Consider the following 13,805-nt stretch of genomic DNA (forward strand, 5'->3'; position numbering starts at 1 on the left):
CTGCCGTTCTTTCAGTGAAGTCTGAAGTTTTATTGTCTTCAGTCTGTCTCACTCAGGATGAAACTTTATGCAAAATATCAATATTTGTGACTCAAACATTTACAAATTTTCAGACACATTTTCAGAACGTTGGCTGAATGTCTGATGTGTAAGGCACACAAAAAGTCGGCATCTGTTTGGTTGAATTCTACTGTATTTCCGGGAGATGTGTGCGTCACATTCTTTAACAGCTTGCCTGGAAACAAAGTCATTGCAATGCCAACCCGCCCTATGGAAGAAAGCAGTTGTGTACAACTGTGAATATAAGCGCTTAACAGGATCAACTAAAAGCTAGATTTTCAAAAGTATGTGAAGCACGTGAACTTCACAGCATACTCTTTAAAATGCGTCCACAAGTTTTAACCTGCCAGTCTGTTATTGTAGGGACATTTACTTTAGTTACACGCTCCTAAAAATAACGCTAAACAAAAACTGTGATTGGTTGCTTTACATGTCAGTCAGACGGCCTCTGGGCGGTCCTTGACCAATGAAAGCTTCTATTGAGTCCAGACCTTCTGCCATCAGTCTGAAGGTCTGGCTACGTGAGACTAGCTGACAAGTGACCAAAACCCCTCTAAAACCTCCAATCCAGACAAGCTGGGAGAAACACATTGAAGATTGAGATCAGAGCATCCTCTTGTTTCAGCACACATCCGGTCTCGTATCAGTATTCAGCATGGCTACACCTCACCATCTGATTCAGCACTGTTTCTCTCCTGAAGGTTGATTGAAAGATCTCTCTCTTTCTCCCCTCTCCTCATCCATCTTTACCCCTCTGCTCTGTCCTCTTTGGATATGCCTTATATTCCTGACAGTAGTTTAAAGCACACATCAGTAAATATGCACTTTGATGTGCTGCAATGGGACCGTGTGGGTATGTGTGTGACAGTTGCTGTGCTCCCTGGAGTGCTTGTTCTCTCTGTCTCTCTCTTTCTCTCTCTTCCTTTCACTCTCTCTGTCTTTATAAGAATTTCTGTTGTGTGTTGGGCTGAGACTTCAAACATGGACGGACAGATACACAACAAACACACACACCAATTAAATGACTTGTGGTTCCTGCTGAGAGAGATGGCAGTTGGACGATGGGAATTTCTAATTGAGTGGTTTGCTGTGAAGAAGCTTGTTTTGCTCTCTATCTCTCTATCTCTGTCTTTCTCTCTCGCACATACTGATTCAGATCACTATCGTCATCATTATTAACATCAGAGACCATGAGAGCATTTGAGATGTTCAGAAACTTTCAATTTAAAATGTTTAATGTAGTAACTTCACAGTGAAAATGTAGTTTAAATTTGCATTTATGGATGGATGGATGGATATGTAGGTAGATACTGTAGGTAGATTAGCTTTGATTTTCATTTTTAGTTTTAATATTTTGATATAGTATGTTTTTATATTCATTATTTTTATTTTCAACTTAGTTTGAGTATTTTTAGTACTTTAACTTCTAAACCTTTTATTTCAGTTAGGCAGCATTGTGTCTTTTTTGAGTTTACTTAATTTTACTTTACCATTAATTCTCCCTCATGGGGGCAATTAGTTTGATAGCAGTTGAGTACAAGTAAATACAGAACACCATAATGCATTAAACATGAATAATTATTAAAACAGTGACCTAAAATATTAGCTTTTCATATTTAAATTGAGCAGGGTAATAGAACATGGAACAAATGAAAATTTTGTTTTGTTTTTTAAATATTTTTTCAAAATGATATTTCAGCTTTATTTCAACTAATGAATTAAAAAAAAATCGTTTTAGTTAATAATAATGACACTTGAGTAAGTTTTTAGAAAATATTATTGTGATTTCTTCCGGAGATGTGGTGCTCATATGAAGGTGAACCTGATTTCACCAAGTACATGTTCCTGGAACAACATTGCAATCAACCAATTATGTTTGAGTGACAAATTTACAGTTTAGGCTTACAACCAGGGTTAGGTTCTACTTCAGTGTTATTCACATTGATTTTAGGGTTGGGTTATGTTTAAGGGTAGGGATAGTGTTAGGACCAAATTTTCAGACAGGAATGTTGTTCCAGCCAGGATCAACATATTATTTTCTCTTACTAGGCAAAATCACAGTGTACCTCATGAATGATGCCGGTTCGAGTCTGTCGCGTGCCATTAGTCTACCCATTTTGTTGACAGACATTCAAAGATGTATCTCAAAATATAAAATAAACACTTGAGCACAGCTCTTGAAATTTTAATATCTACACTTATCAGATGGTTCCATACCTGCATATAACCTTTTCATTTTCCCCCTTCTTTATTGGATGATTTGTGCCAATTTATGTGTTTGCATCCTTTAATATCCTGAGATATAAGCAAAGAGTGGCATGAATTATGCTTAAAAAGCGTTTGATCTGTTCTCTGTACGCTCTCTCTCCGTCTCTGACAGTTAAAAGTCTGTGCATATATGCACTACAGTTCCCTTTTGTTTGACTTCATCTTTATGGTCCTTTTATGTGTTTATGTGCTCACAAGCTTTTTTCAATCTGGCCTTCTCTCTTTTAAATTCAACCTGCATCTTTTTCAAGCCGTGTTGTTTCAACGTTCACCTTTATATTGATCTCGGCTTTAACGGCGCACAGAGCCGTATTCGTGTTTGTGTGAGAATGTAACACTGTTGGATAATCTTCCTCTTCTCTTCCTCAGCAACTCCTGCGAGAAATGCAGCAGATGGCCAGCCGACCATTCGCCACCATCAACGTCGCCTTGGAGACGGACGAGGAGCCGCCAGACCTGATTGGTGGAAATGTGAAGGTTAGCGTGACCTTTCGGATGGTGACATCAGAGTTGGCTTTAAGAGGGAGTGCAGTTACTGCATATGTTAATGTTGGGAATGATCTGAAAGCTGAGTCACTAGCTCTGTTCCAAAACCTAGTGAGCTGCGTCGCTGTCTGCGGTCAACATAAGCAACTGCCTTCATTTGAACTCTCTTAGGTCTGGTCACATGTGTGCTTCTAGTGTAAAGCACCAATTTAATCCAATAGTTTCTCATTAGCATATGTTGCTAAGTTAATGATTCACTGCTCAAATAAGCACAAAAGTAATATTTGTTAATATTGTGTGCAATAGTCAGTTTTTCATCAAATGAAAATGATCTCCTGCTTTGATTGCGATTCACCAGCTCTTGATTTTATGGGTATAATGTCTGCTTTGCGTCACTTTAAAATTCTCTCTGCTAATGTTGTTAATTATAGAGGGAAGGATTTCAGAAGGACTTGTCACACTTGAAATAGTTAACCCTGGATTATTCTAAACCCTGTTAAAGGGAATCTTGGGTTATCTTGCACCCAGGGTTTGCATTTATTTTTCTGGGTATTTGTAGTCTGGCATTTCACACTGCTATTCCTAAAAACCCTGGGTTAGGGTTCTCATTTGCATATTTGTGGTGTCAACAACCATGATTGGAAAAATACAGATATATAACTCTAGCTTCACTATTTGACAACTGAATATGATAACTGCCTGGCCCAAAAAAAAGGCAAATAAATAGACAAGCGCTTAAAGGGGTCATATAATGTCATTTTTGTACAAGCTAATATGATTCTTTAGGGTCTAAATTAAAAGTTTGTAACATACTTTAATTAAAAATTCTCATTAGTATTGTAAGAAAACACTAATTTTCCCTGGTCAAAAACAGCTCTGTTTTCAGCACGCCATTTGAGTGCATGGGTCTTTAAATGATAATGAGCTTTGCTCACCCCGCCCCTCTGTTCTGTGCATACACCGTTTGTAACACAATAACACAATAACCATAAGGCGTTGTTTATTATAAACATGGGATTATGAATTATATTGAGAACGTCATACATAGAAAACATGCCATAATGTACCCTGAGTGTAAACAGCCGCATTCATTGTGAAGCGTGCAGCATGCGATTTGCAAAGATTAATATAAAGATTAATATAAAGGTTATTAAAACGTTACACTCACTTCAGTTCTTCTGGAGGTGCAGCAGGAACACGAATAGTTGGTACTGATCCTTTTTTCAGGAGCAGCTTCTTAGCAAATAACCAGCTTAAACTGACCTCGTTTGTAAAACAGCCTGGTGAAATGATTCGCGCAAACATGAAAGCATTGACGTTGATCGCGGGGAATTCCCTTCGAAAACAAACTCAGCCACTGCGTCTTCAGTGGTTCGGATTTAGGAACATCAATATGACTGCTGTGTTCGTTATTACCATTACACCCAAGAACACCACAATCGCTTAGACACCATTCTACTCAGCGCTCCAGCTATCAGCAATGAACGCGCCGGTTGGCGCGGGCTATGATTGACAGCTCGCTCACGAGGGCGCGAGGGCGGGTCTGTGTTGAAACGCTACTGTCAATCAACCATTGTGGGAGGGGCGTCGATTTTGTGAACAGCTTGATTCAGGAGAGGGGGAAACATATAAGAAGATTTAAAAAAAAAAACACTGGTTGGATTTTTATCATTTTATGATGGTTGTGTACAGGCACTGCCAACACACATTTCAGTACAATCAACTTGTAAAAGTGCATGTACCATTATATGACCCCTTTAAGAGTCTATGATTGGATCATTATTGCTGTGATTATTATGTTTCTAGCATGTTATATGTTTGGTAACATTTCTTTTAACCCTATTTGATGTAGTGTGAATCTTTTTATTTCTTAAACAACCATGTAGGAAGACAATGTCAAGATGCATCTGGCTCAAATTGTGAAAGAATAGTGGGAGGGAGCATGAAGAATCATTTTCACAGAGAACAGACCTTAAATTCATTGAAAGTCTTTAGTATGTGCTGGAGGTGACTTTACAGAGTGCTGGACTCTTGCATTGCCAATATAAGATCTTGTCCAAAAATGTATGCACCTCTTGATGGAAATAACATCACAACATTTATTTCCATCAAGAGGTGCAACTGTTGCCAAACATATAACATGTTAGAAACATAATAATCACTGCAATAATGATTCAATTATAGACTCTTTAGCATTTGCCTATTTAAATCCAAACAGTGATTTATTTATTTTAGTTTTTTTCACTGGGCAGTGTATTACTTTATTTATACTTATTCCTTTCTGCATGATAAATATCTTGTATACATTTGTGTTTTGTCTTCTTACATAACGAATAGATAGAAATGCTTCTAAAAATAAAACAAGAAGCCAATAGATATACACTTACGACAATATATGGTTTGTATGTGTTTTTTGCAATTCATTCCCCTTTTCTAAATTACAAGTTTGAAACGTTTCTTGAGGTTAGAAAGCTGATCTGTGGGGTTAAGCAAAGTGTGAAAAGCCCTAGAGTGATTTAAATTCAGTAACTTGTCTTTTTGAACTTCATTAAAAGTGTTATTTGTTTCAAGAATTGCACAACAGAGGTTTCAACAGGGATACAGGGAATTTTCTTGGGGTATTACAAAAATATTCGATTTATATATTTATAACAGGGCTCAAACTATGCAGTTGAGGGAGTTATTTTTCCATGTAGGCTATATTTTTATACGCCTACTGAAAATAGGCATAGAATAAAAGATCGATCTTGTTTTTTTAAGAATTAATATCTGGATTGTTGAAATAAAGATTGCCATCAATTGGAAAATCTATGTTTTTACCCAGAACTATAAATTAAATAATTGTATTGATTTTTAAGTAGTAAATACAATATATTTCCCTGAACTAAATCTACAATCTTGGGTGAAAATTTTCAGAGCTTTCCATAGTGAATACTAGGCTTGTCTGATCTTTGAAGGATACATGTGATGCTCATGTGTACTATGATGTGCCGGGAATAGCAGCTCACTAGGTTTTACGTCTCAGACTAAATATCTGTGTTTTCGCACCTTGTTCATTTGGAGTGTATGTTTTGGAACTTGGTGTGTTCTCCCTTAGTTCGGTTCGTTTATGCATACATGAACACTGCAGACATGCTTGGATCTGCACCCAAATAAATGGTCCGAGATCGCCTGAATGAGGTGGTCTCGGGCTGCTTGAAAACAAACTCTAGAGCAGTTTGCTTGTGTGTGTAAGCAATCCGACCCAACGGACCAGCGAACCAGGCTGCATCATAATGTACTGATAGGGAGCAGGCCATCGTCATTTAAAGCCAAATCACGCCTTTTTATTTTTAAAATGATAGAATTCTCCAAAATAATTACATGGTGAGAATGTTGTCCCGACGAAGCTATGTACCCTGCTCAAAATGATATAATATTAAATAATATTAAATAATTAATGGCCGCTACAAAGAAAGCCACAATAAGCCTGCGGAGCCGTTGTCTATCCATCTGGAATCTCGGAACATGAACCGATGCACTCTGACCACCGAGAGGTTTACTCGCACATGACTTTATTAACAAATTTTGGGTTCTTTTAAAAATGTTGCTTTGTGAAAGCGAAATGAACCAAGAAGATATTGCAACATTGTAACAATTTGAATCCCTGTCTGGGAACAAAGCAAACAATCTACAGGTCTGAATACACCCTTAGGGGCCATTCACACAGAATGTGTTTTTCCATTCCACTGCACTACCTTTCCATTGTTTTTCAATGTAAACACGTGCTAGACGGACAACTTTAACCATCACGCTCGCATCTTTTGCAGTGTCTCGCTGACATTCTAAAACTGTGGTGCTCAAGTAAAAAAAAAGTTCAGCGCGTCTCTAGACCTTGCACTTTTTCCCCCATCCACTCACCTGTGCCTCACGTTTTTAACAGCAAGAACACTTCCACTTCCAGTGTCTAGTTAGATGAAGCTTTTTTTAATTGTTTACTTTAGTTTCAAGGCTTCTTGACCACTCTGAGATTTGTAACTAATAACTCCATTACATAGTATTACAGCTGGATTTGATTTCAAGAGTTGCTGGTTTGTAATTACTGTTTCGTAGTGTTTGTTGTCCTAACACTGTAATGACAACCCTAGAGTAAAGATTTGATTTAGATTTACCTCTTTGCTGAGTTCTCACTCCTGCTCCATCAATGTCCTATGCTCACTATCAAGGTCTAAACGTAATTACAATCCAGCCGTCCTTGATAGCAAAAAGCTATAAATGCAGTTATTTCTCACAAATCTCATAGAAGGGCACTGAGGGTGTGAAACTAAAGTAAACACTACTAAACAAGAATGTAGCGCATGAGCTCAGTGGACATCAGAGGATTCAGTGCTTTAGTATGTGGCCTCTGACACACTCAGTATACCTCTGCCTTCTCGCTCACTCGCCGTCGCTCTCGTTTTCTTTTTTAATTATAAGAGTTAATTAAACAGAACCTGTCTTCTGCTTACTCAGTCTGGTTGCCTCAGATAATCACCTGAGAGGAAACGTAATAAACGCACATATATATATATATATATATATATATATATATATATATATATATATATATATATATATATATATATATATATATATATATATATATATATATATATATATACATACATACATACAGCAATACACCCCTCCATACTCATGCCGTTGCTCTCAGCGGCTGTAATTGAATTCTTTAGGAGTTTCTTCTTTTTGTGTGCTGAAAGAGTAGGTGTGTATGGTGTTAAAGATAAATGGTGTTCCCCCCTGCTCTAAATTGACAGTGGGAAAGTGCCAGGAGGAGAGAGGGAGAGATAGAGATAGAGAGGAGTGAGGGGGTGAACTGGCCTCTGTAGGATAAGAAGTGGTTTAAAGAAGAATATATGAAGAAAAGGAGGAATGAATATGCAAGCGTGCTGTACAGAGGGGAGGGTATGTGAATGGGGGTAGAAGAGCCGCAGTAAGCACACAAACACTCAGTGCGTATGCATCAAAAAGACTGTTCAATGACTAATACCAAGCATACACACTGCACACACTGGGGGAACTCGGCAGTTAAGCAAAAAGACTAAGTGTGTGCATAAAAGAGAGTTTATGCAAGTCTTTGGACTAAGGGCAAAATGAGAAATGGGTCAAAACTGGAATATGATTTGTGCATGTGTTCCGAAACAGAAGGTCATGTGCTTTCAGCCCTACACCACATGTGCATTAACATACAATACTTAAAAAAAAAAAAAAAAAATACCCTGTTTTTGTGTGCAAGTACCATTGTAATGCCATGGTATTCTTTGAAGTTCAGTGCCTTGGAATATAGCAGTCATTCCAGTTCACTAACGTTAATGTTAAGGGGATAAGTGTATAATGCAGCAATATAAGATACCAATGATTCCAGGTGTGCATAAACAGCTATGCTACCGTTTTTGAATATGACAGGATTTAGAGTCAGAACTGGAATGAAGTTTTAGAAATTTGAAACTTCAGTTTTGCCATTAAAGGAAAAAATTACATTTACAGAATATATTAAAATAGGAAACATTTTAAATTGTAATAATATTTTCACTCATTTTACTACGCTGATAATATAATTTGTAAGAGAAATTTTCTATTAAATTGGGAAAAAATGCAACATCAAAGCATTTTCTCATATAAACATATTTGTAACTGTTTCTCTCCTTTCTCACAGTCTGTGCCTAAGCCCATAGCTTTGGAGCCCTGTTTTGGGAACAAGGCAGCGGTGCTCTCCATCTTCGTTAGATTACCCAGAAGCCCCGGCGGTATTCCACCTCCAGGACAGTCAGGTGGGTTGGCGAGTCAATGCAATTTGCCCCCACACCGAGTGCTGAACATTTTTTACACTTTCTGCTGCCGAGGCCATTATAATGACGGTCTTCTCTCTCCTCAGGTCTGGCAGTAGGTAGTGCATTAGTGGACGTCTCTCAGCAGATGTGTCTGGGATACAAGGAGAAGTCGGGAGGCTTGCGTAGCCGCAAACAGCAGCCATTAGCACAACCCGCCACCTGCATTTGACATTTACCCACCGTCCTCTGACCTCGGAGTCACAGGCACACGCGCTTATGGCTGGGTCACATTCATAGGAGAAGCAAGGGGGCGTGGTTTATCGAAGCCAACTGGACTCTGATTGGAGAAACTGGACCTCTTTTGGAACACTACAGGAAATGAACTCCTATGTGACCCTGACTCATAAGACTTATCCTGGGCCACTTTATGATATTTAACTTATTTCAATTATTTTATTCCATTTTTACAATCAGGAGGAGGAATCCTTGCACTGCTGCATCTCTGTCGAAGGCAACACACAAACACTTCCCTTCTAGAGAGGCTCTTTGGCTGCATGGCTATTACACAAACACACATACAGTACAGGGGGTGTTTTAGAGGCATATAGTGCGTCTTTGTCTCTTAATCATGGTGGTATTAGTTCTGTCAACTCAAATAGCTTTTATTTCTTAATAATAATTAATCATGTCTAATTTGGTGTGCGGTTGGTGCGCCAACCTTCTGGAATAAAACACGACGACCTGGTATGTTTACAAGCGTTTGACTTTACAGGTCATCTGTGACGTCTCTCTCTCAAGCTTTTCATGTTTGATCTACATTTGAGCTTTTTCACATCCTTCCATTCTCTTTTGAATGGCCTCCTTTCATATGTGATCCGAGACGTGAGTGTTTATGTTTGCCGTAACGATAGTGCTGCTTCTGCTTTTATCATTTACTTCCTCTCACTTCTCTTATCTGAAATCTCAGCCCATTTCTCATGCGCATTTCAAGGAAAGAAGAAATAAAAGGAGACTGCAGGCAGGCAGCAGCGAGCAAGGACCTTGTTTGGGTTTCTCAAAATGTCAGATGTCATTTTGAGCTGGCAAAGGATTATCTGCATACACAAATGCACAAACCTGGACCTGCGTGGGATACGTGGGGTATTCTCCAGGATATGGAGTGCATTACTTTGTGCAAAGGAAAGGTCAGAGATAGAGTGAGCAAATGTGACATTATGAAATCTAAACTGGCGTAAGTGTGTGTAGCAGCGCAGTCATTACATCTTTCATTATCCTGGCGTGCGGCTGTTTCGAGACTGCACAGATGACCTGCTTGCTGGTTCTCGGTGCGTTTAGAGTGCCATGAATAAAGTGACACGGGTCGCTAGACCAGAACAAAACATCTAGTTCTGACAGCCTAAACAGGATGTCATTAATCTTTCCGTGATCTCAATGGAAAACTCATGTCCTGTGACACCCATCTCTCGATCTTTTAGGGCCCAAAAGGGAAAACCGCACTCACACCTACACACAAAGTGGTCTAATGAAAGGAGCTGGTCTCTCTTCCTTCAGATGGAAGCTAATTCTCACAATGCTTTTCTCTGTAAGCATCAAACAGTACTCCTCGCACACCGACTGCACCATACATATACAGTGATACTGTAGATATGGAGTCTGTAGTTTGTTAATATGTATAATGTAGCAGCAAGTGCACTCAAGTTTTTTTGTACATAGTGATGGACAGTAATGTGAATGCCGTCTCTGTTAAGCAACTTAATGCACTTGGAGGGAGGAGTATCCCAGGCTTTTGAAATGTGACTGCATTGCAGCTTCTTTTGTATGTAAGATGGCGAATGTCATGAACAAACTTTAAACTAGCTGCCTACTTTAAAGAAAACAACCCTGAAAATTTAAACTGACCTTGTAATTATGTGTACATAAAGAATGACATAGAACATTTTGTCTATAATTAAATGGTAAAATGACAACGACTGCCTGTAAATCAGTTGTTTTGATGTTGAGTGAAATTGTAGTGTTCTTTGTTAATAATCCATCATTTATTTAATGAGGTAACAAGCTCACTTTTGCGTTATTTTTTTACTATTGAGTAATTCGTCTAGCTCAAGGGGAAACGGTACTGTATGGCTTAACACTTCTGCATCTAATGTACAATTGTTTTATCAAAGCATAGTGTGCTAGTGTAAACATTTCAACTTGTTTGACAACAGGCCAGACTAAATGCATTGTGTCCTTATCAGCAAGCGGATAAGGGTACAACATCGTGACAACTTCCTCAGCTCGGCGAGAGCTTTTATCCAGAGCCTCTTCAGAACAGACGCAGTCGAAATGGGATTACGAGTGAGCTGTCAAAGTCTCGCCGCTTCAGATATATTAGAGATACTTTGCTGCTTTGTAATTGAATGGAAATTCTCACCATTAGCTATATATTTGCATTTGATCAAATACACTAGCAGGAACCCAAAAGCGGGGATTGTAAATATTCCAAGAGGTTGTGGCACTTTCCTCAAATGCCCTCCTTAAAATTGTCATTTTACCCTGTTTTACCCTCTTACCACTTTAACTATATGCAACCAGTTAAAATCATACATCAATTTTCTTTGTAGTAGAAATATTTTGTTTAATTATCATGAATGTGCTATTTAGCTGTCCCACATTTTGCAGGCATCTGTTACTGCATGATTTGTCCAGTTAAAACTTTTTACAAGTGAATCCTCGCATTCCATTTTCTCAATTTATACACAAATTATAGTGTTGGCTGCAATCCTCAATAACAGCCATTCAACCCTGTAAACAAATTACTACAAACTAGCTGTCCTTTGCTAAGTAACAGACGTTTTCAAACATTTTAGGCGATTTACACTACAAGTTAAAAGACCCCCTGTGGTGGGTCAAGTTTTTAATGTGCAAATTCACCAGTCCAATCTATGGTTGAATATTTTCTCCTTAAAACTGCAGTTTACCAAAGATGGTCTCAAAAACGCGGTTTGAAACTGCTCCTGTTTCCTACCGTCACAAACCGTGACCAATCCAGTCTACGTGCGGGGCGGGGCTTTTCTCCACTGACTTCCTAAGATGCTGAGTTTTTAGAAGGCAGCTGTCTGACTCTGAGATGGCAAACAAACAGGAACATGGTTTGAAACATTAGCGATACATCATTAGCTGTTTAATAACATAGTCAAGACGAAAGCGTATTATATCAATTACCGTTATGTTTCCGACGTTGTAGAGCGCGATACATGAAACGCATTAAGTTACCATTATGATACATCGACTTGTATAACTCTCTTCCTCTTTCTCTTCTTCAGTTTCTGGTCAAACATATATATAGCTAAATTAAACAAATATTTCCACTTGCCATTGTGTAGCGTTTACTACAGTTGAGTGGATCAGGTATTCTGAGCTCCTGTGATTGAGTGGAAGCGGGGGCTAATTTGCATATTCATGGCTTCTCGTATAACAATTGAATCAAGGGTGTTCCACAGGAATTATTATTTTTTTTTTTTAAATATGTCATTTTGATGATCAAAGATGAGTCTTAAGGGATAAAATGATTGACCGCAGTGGTACTTTTTTTTACTTTAAACCTTGTTACCCAGAGTATGCTTTTATTAAAACACATTTTATATAACTCAATGACAATTAAGGGTTTTAAACTATTTTTAAAACATTCCAAATTGTAACAAGGTTGTAAAAACTGCAAACAAACAGAAAATAAAATATAATAAAAAAGTTTATCTTGGTAGTCAATATATTCTGAAAGTTAAGTAAAATAGTTTCTTGAATAGTCTGTCATTTTTTCTTTTTTTGCTGGGGATTGGGCAGAGCGAGAATTCTATACATTCCACACACATGAATAACATGACATGATTATTGCCATGATAATAACAGCCATGGTTTCAGAGTGATTTGGTATGCCAGCAAACCTCTGAACATTTGTCATCCTTCCCGAGTCAAGATGTTCAGATATCCTATAGCCTAGTAGTTTTGTGTCTGTGACAGTTGTGGATGTTTCATTTTGTCGGAGCTTGTTCATGCTGAAGGGCAGTGTGGATGTGTGTGCAGACCCAGACGATGCACATAGGTGGCAATGCAATGACTGTGCTCCAAATAAATGAGGGTTACTTCACTCCCTGAGTTACTCATTACCCCCTCAGCTTGAGCTGATCAGCGGGCCCACACACAATCTGTGCCCACAGAACTGATTTCTGCAGAATTACAACATCAGTCATTCATGAATCCCCTTGATTAATTATTACCTATTTTGTCTATTTTTAAAGATATAATTCACTACAACACAATTTATTTTTTCTGTGGGACAACAAAAATGTGGACAACATCATATGAAAAATCTCACAGGTATTTTCCATCCGCAGATCTGAGATTCAGAGTCTGCAGATCATAACAAACTGGCACTTATTCACAACATAAACATATTTTGGAAACCCAAACATTATTCTGTACATCCGTATCTGGCAGCTTTATTTTTCAGGAAATAACAAGTAAAATCCACAAATTCAACCCATTACACAGGAATGCTTTTCCCCGTTTTTTGACGCCGGTCGCTGGTTGTCAATAGTCTCTGAAGGTTGTTGAGGGTCAAAGCATTCAATTTTCACTCACCTTGGTTGTCATCACAGGACAATCGAAAAATAAAAAAGCAAACACAACTGCAGATGTCGATGCTCAAGGGATGGGAACGCAGAAAACTTGTCAGTCATTGGAGACGATTGCCGGACCCTTGTGCTCATTTTGATTGGCTGAGACAAACGGTTTGTTAGGAGATAGGATTAAGCTGCTTGAATTCACATGAACAGAAAGTGCTTTGTTTAACAGGGTGTTTTGTGCTTCTTTTTCCATTTGCAAATAAGCAGTTTGATGCAGTATTTCAAACACCCATATTAACAGGTGAAGTGTACAAGAACTGCTCAATGATCGTGGCCTCCATCAAGATTCTTTAACCTCTGCTGCTCTTCATATCTGTGCCATTTTCTTAGCAAACGTGCACTCAAGGACAGCTGGGATAAAACAGCCTGTGGGATGTACATCTGAACAATACAGCCACATTACAAAAATAAAGACGTCTCTGTAACCCTCTGAAGCCCGTGAAAGAGCTCTCATCATAGACACTTTTAGTGTGTTACATCAGTTTCCTCTCTTTTACCACTTGTTCCTGTGCTTCTT

At 38.4% G+C, this 13,805-nt stretch overlaps 1 protein-coding gene across 2 annotated transcripts in view; it reads left to right on the forward strand.

Moving 5' to 3' along the window:
- Nucleotides 1-12,322, forward strand: part of atrn (attractin) — a 101,172-nt gene extending 88,850 nt beyond the window's left edge. For both annotated transcript variants that reach the window (XM_081351788.1, XM_081351789.1), the window contains exons 27-29: nt 2,698-2,805; nt 8,510-8,624; nt 8,729-12,322. In XM_081351788.1, the coding sequence (XP_081207914.1) occupies nt 2,698-2,805; nt 8,510-8,624; nt 8,729-8,853 (348 nt within the window). In that variant the 3' untranslated portion in view covers nt 8,854-12,322. The remainder of the gene's footprint in view (nt 1-2,697; nt 2,806-8,509; nt 8,625-8,728) is intronic.
- The last annotated feature ends 1,483 nt before the right edge of the window (nt 12,323-13,805 follow it).

The sequence above is a fragment of the Scardinius erythrophthalmus genome (assembly GCF_964197995.2).
Source record: "Scardinius erythrophthalmus genome assembly, chromosome: 21".
NCBI lineage: Eukaryota > Metazoa > Chordata > Actinopteri > Cypriniformes > Leuciscidae > Scardinius > Scardinius erythrophthalmus.